This window comes from Nerophis lumbriciformis, linkage group LG34 (assembly GCF_033978685.3).
Source record: "Nerophis lumbriciformis linkage group LG34, RoL_Nlum_v2.1, whole genome shotgun sequence".
NCBI lineage: Eukaryota > Metazoa > Chordata > Actinopteri > Syngnathiformes > Syngnathidae > Nerophis > Nerophis lumbriciformis.
The window spans coordinates 22515389-22518956 of NC_084581.2; the positions used below are offsets into that span (position 1 = coordinate 22515389).

Sequence of the window (3568 nt, forward strand, 5' to 3'; positions counted from 1 at the left end):
TTTTTAATATATTATTAAAGTTTGACTGACCTATCCGACTGTTTTTTTGACATTCCCTTTAGCGCAGCGTAGGCGCGGCTTATAGTCCGGGGCGGCTTATTGGTGGACAAAGTTATGAAATATGCCATTCATTGAAGGTGCGGCTAATAATCCGGTGAGCCTTATAGTGCGGAAAATACGGTACATATTCGGCAACACCCCAAGGATGCTTAGTTTAAGTTGAATGTTAGTTTTCAGAATAAAATACTTATTTCTATCTTATAAGACATGCTCATTTCTAGATGGACAAACCCTGATTTAGGATGTCTTAAGTAAAATTAACTAACTGCATGGACAGATAAATTCACTAGTTTTTAGTATTGTTCTCCTGAAATCTAGTTTTTTATTTTGTCAGCTCTTTTTCGCAGTGTATATTATTGCTAGCTAACCGGATAACTATCACTGTATTGTACTGTACTGAACTTTACAGTTTCATACAAACCTCTAAAAAACATAAAAAACAAACCGTATAAACAATAGAGAATTTGCTTTTAACCTGAAAAAATCCTGTAATTGGCAAATGTAATATAGCCACATACTAGATAGCTAACAATTAAAGTACGCTAGCATTGCCCCCAATAAAACACAGGTATATTTACACAACGTAGGCCTTTTTAAAACGCTATACTTTGCATTGTACAACTAATTGATCCATTTAAAACATCGCACTTCGTATTTGACAACTAAATAGAGGATTTTAAACGGCATTGTCTTTAACTTTCTCTACTTGAGGAACACTTCAAATGGGGTTTTTACCGTCGCAAGATGGCGGTCGCGACGTCGCTTTCAGATCCTCCTTGTGTTGTATAACCGCGCGTGCCACAGCCGCGCAGGCGCTAAAAATACAGAATTTTTTGAACAATTTCCACACAAACATGACGCTAAAGGACAGCATAGGTAACCCGAAAACTCCAACATTGGTGTTTTCGTTTGAGGACGCGGCTCGTCTTGTTTTTCACCACCGAGCGACAGCAGCGAGCAGTCTGGGTAAATGTCTACATTTGGGCACGGAAGTGTGACGTCATGACGCAAATGAACCAAAAAAAGAAGAAGCACGCACTGACGTCAGAGGCCTGACGTATGGCATAGTTTACCTTAGTAACAGAGGGAACAAAACATAGAAAGAAAAAACTGCAGACGTTTTAATAGTCCAGTTTTTTTTTTTTTGTAACTTTCACACACCCATTTGGACATATAAGTAGGTGCAGTCTTACAAATATGATAATGCTGAGCTTTGAGGTTATGGTTTAGTATTACACAACGAGCTGTTTTCTATTAGCAAAAGCCTCCTCCAAGCTGCAAAATGCAACAATTTAACTTGCGTATTTTAATTATTTTTTTTAAAATGCATTAATTTGTGTCCTCTATTATATCACTTTAATTTTCTTTTGCACCGCACAAACTGCCTTAGTGCAGTGCATTGTGTGCCAAATAAAACCACAGACAAAATGCATCAATTGAAATATCACTAACATTTTTATTTACGTACATCTCAAACATTCAATGTTTATACTCTTTTCCTCTGTAAAAAAAAATAATTTAAATCTCATAAATTAAGTTAGAAGACTGATGTTTTCACAGAAAACTTCATACAAGATAAGACCACCTGGACCTATGGTTAAAGTTTTCACAAGCATCTCATTTCACACGGCAAAAGTCGAGACTATTGCTTTAAATAAGACAAAGACTAATGTAGCACCAAAATCATCAGAACTGATACATGGATAACTCGGTGGCGTTAGTTGAAACATGCTTGCTACAATGGTGGTAAGGTATATAAAAGTCTTCCTGATACATTCCGTAGCCCTTTTATATGCACAGACAGTGTGCCAATTCATGAAAGAGTCTCTTAAAGGGCCAGCAGCGTCGGGGAGCTAAGCGAATCGGACGACTGCTCGTTGCTGCTGCCCCTCCTGTGGGCCACGCCGCACGTGGGCAAGGTGTCCGCCTCGGGGAAGGTGAACATGAAGGAGGACGTGAAGGTGGTGCACGTTGGGGTGCAGGTCACCACGGGCGTGCACAGGGGCTCAAAGTCGCCTCTGCTCACAGACGGGTGCAGCACCTCCCAGTCCTGGGCGGCGCACATCGAGCTGGACAGGTCCACCTCGGGGACGGACCTTGACGACCTCTCCAGCTCCGTCTTGGCGAGGAGGTCCAGCGATTCCTCCAGCACGGCGGAGGCGTCCAAGTCGGACATTTTCACCGTGGTGGCGCCGGAGAAGATGGCCGTAGTCGTGCTAGGCTGGGGGCTCTCGGAGTGGGCAGGAGAGATGGACGCCACTGGGAAGTCGGCGTCCAACTCAGCTGGGACTTTGCAGATGGGCCGGTGGGCCGCCAGGATGAACTCCAGCCTCTCCTTCTCCTTCAAAAGGTTTGCGATGTCATTCTGCAGGCTGGACTTCTCGTCCTCCAACTCATCAGTTTCCTGCAAAAGTGCATTCATTAGCTTAACTGGCAAGAAAATGCAGCGAAATGCACTTCATGAAGAAAAGACTTACAGCTTGAAGAGTGTCGGTCAGCTCTCGCCTCCTGTTGCGGCATTTAGCGGCCGCCTGCTTGTTCCGCTCCCTGCGGACTCTCTTTTTCTCCTCCTCTTCTGGAGAAATCTGCCCAAAAGAAGTCCACAAGTAAGTCACCAGTGCAGAAATAAACAACACTATGCATGGATTATGCAGAGTTCTTTTAGAACGCACCTGTTCCACTCTACTCCTCTTGTTGGAGCCGTGAGGCCGGGATGCAGAAGCCCTCATGGCCGCCCCGGGGTAGGCAGGGCTAGGTCTGGAGCCGTAGGGGTGAGCCCTGTGTGACGGGGCCACGGAGGAGATAAGCGGCTGGACCATCCACTGCAGGTCTGGGCAGGTGGAGATGGCCGTTACCGTGGGAACGAAGGAGGCACTTGAGGTTGTCAGGTCGGTGAAATCCTTCAGGGGAAAAGGAGAGCAGAGGTTCAGAAGATGTGGAGATGGTGTTTTATGAATGAAGCTACTAAAAATAGCCATGTGATGTCATCATTGACGTCGCTATAGTTTTTGCAATGACTTGCTATTTCTAGACACTTGCAGATTTGAGGAAGTGCACATACCTGAGACTGTGGGGATCCCAAGCTGGAGTAAGAGCCGGCGGGTGACGGGTAGTAGCCCACGTTGTCACCGGCGGGAGACGCGGTGCTGCACCGGGAAGACGAGTCGCACTCCGGGTTGAAAGAGTTGAACATCATCGCTGCAGCAGAACAAAATGATCAGGACAAACTCAACAGAAGCGGGCCAAAAGTTAGAAGACGCCTTCCGTAGGCTCGTGAGGAAGTTTCAAAGTTTTGTTGTGGTCCTGATCTGCGTGGAAGCGAGAAAACAAACTGGCGTGTTTGACAGCTCGCAGCCTCTTTATAGCCTGGGAATGGGCCGCTCCAATGACGTCGACAAAGGGGGCGGGACATATCGAGTGGAGCTCGACACAAAACCGGAAGAAAAAACTCGGCGAGCACAACTTACATTAATTTAAAACGCTTTAAAGACGCAACAAATCAACATTT

The 3568-nt window shown here is 45.5% G+C and overlaps 1 protein-coding gene across 1 annotated transcript; it reads right to left on the reverse strand.

The window, feature by feature from the left end:
- Positions 1-1492: 1492 nt before the first annotated feature.
- On the reverse strand, positions 1493-3396 carry fosab (v-fos FBJ murine osteosarcoma viral oncogene homolog Ab). The gene is made up of 4 exons (XM_061929473.1): positions 3122-3396; positions 2733-2960; positions 2538-2645; positions 1493-2464 (listed from the first exon to the last, which is right to left on the reverse strand). Exons 1-4 carry the CDS (start codon positions 3254-3256, stop codon positions 1889-1891), a joined length of 1047 nt encoding a protein of 348 aa, XP_061785457.1. The 5' UTR covers positions 3257-3396; the 3' UTR covers positions 1493-1888.
- Between the last annotated feature and the right edge of the window lie 172 nt (positions 3397-3568).

Bases quoted from the DNA above. Each gene is read 5' to 3' on its own strand.
- fosab (XM_061929473.1), bottom strand. From the start codon at position 3,256: ATGATGTTCAACTCTTTCAACCCGGAGTGCGACTCGTCTTCCCGGTGC. The intron at 2,961-3,121 runs GTATGTGCACTT...TTTCCCCTGAAG, and splicing joins TGGGATCCCCACAGTCTCAG to GATTTCACCGACCTGACAAC. The intron at 2,646-2,732 runs GTGCGTTCTAAA...TCTTTTGGGCAG, and splicing joins AGAGGAGTAGAGTGGAACAG to ATTTCTCCAGAAGAGGAGGA.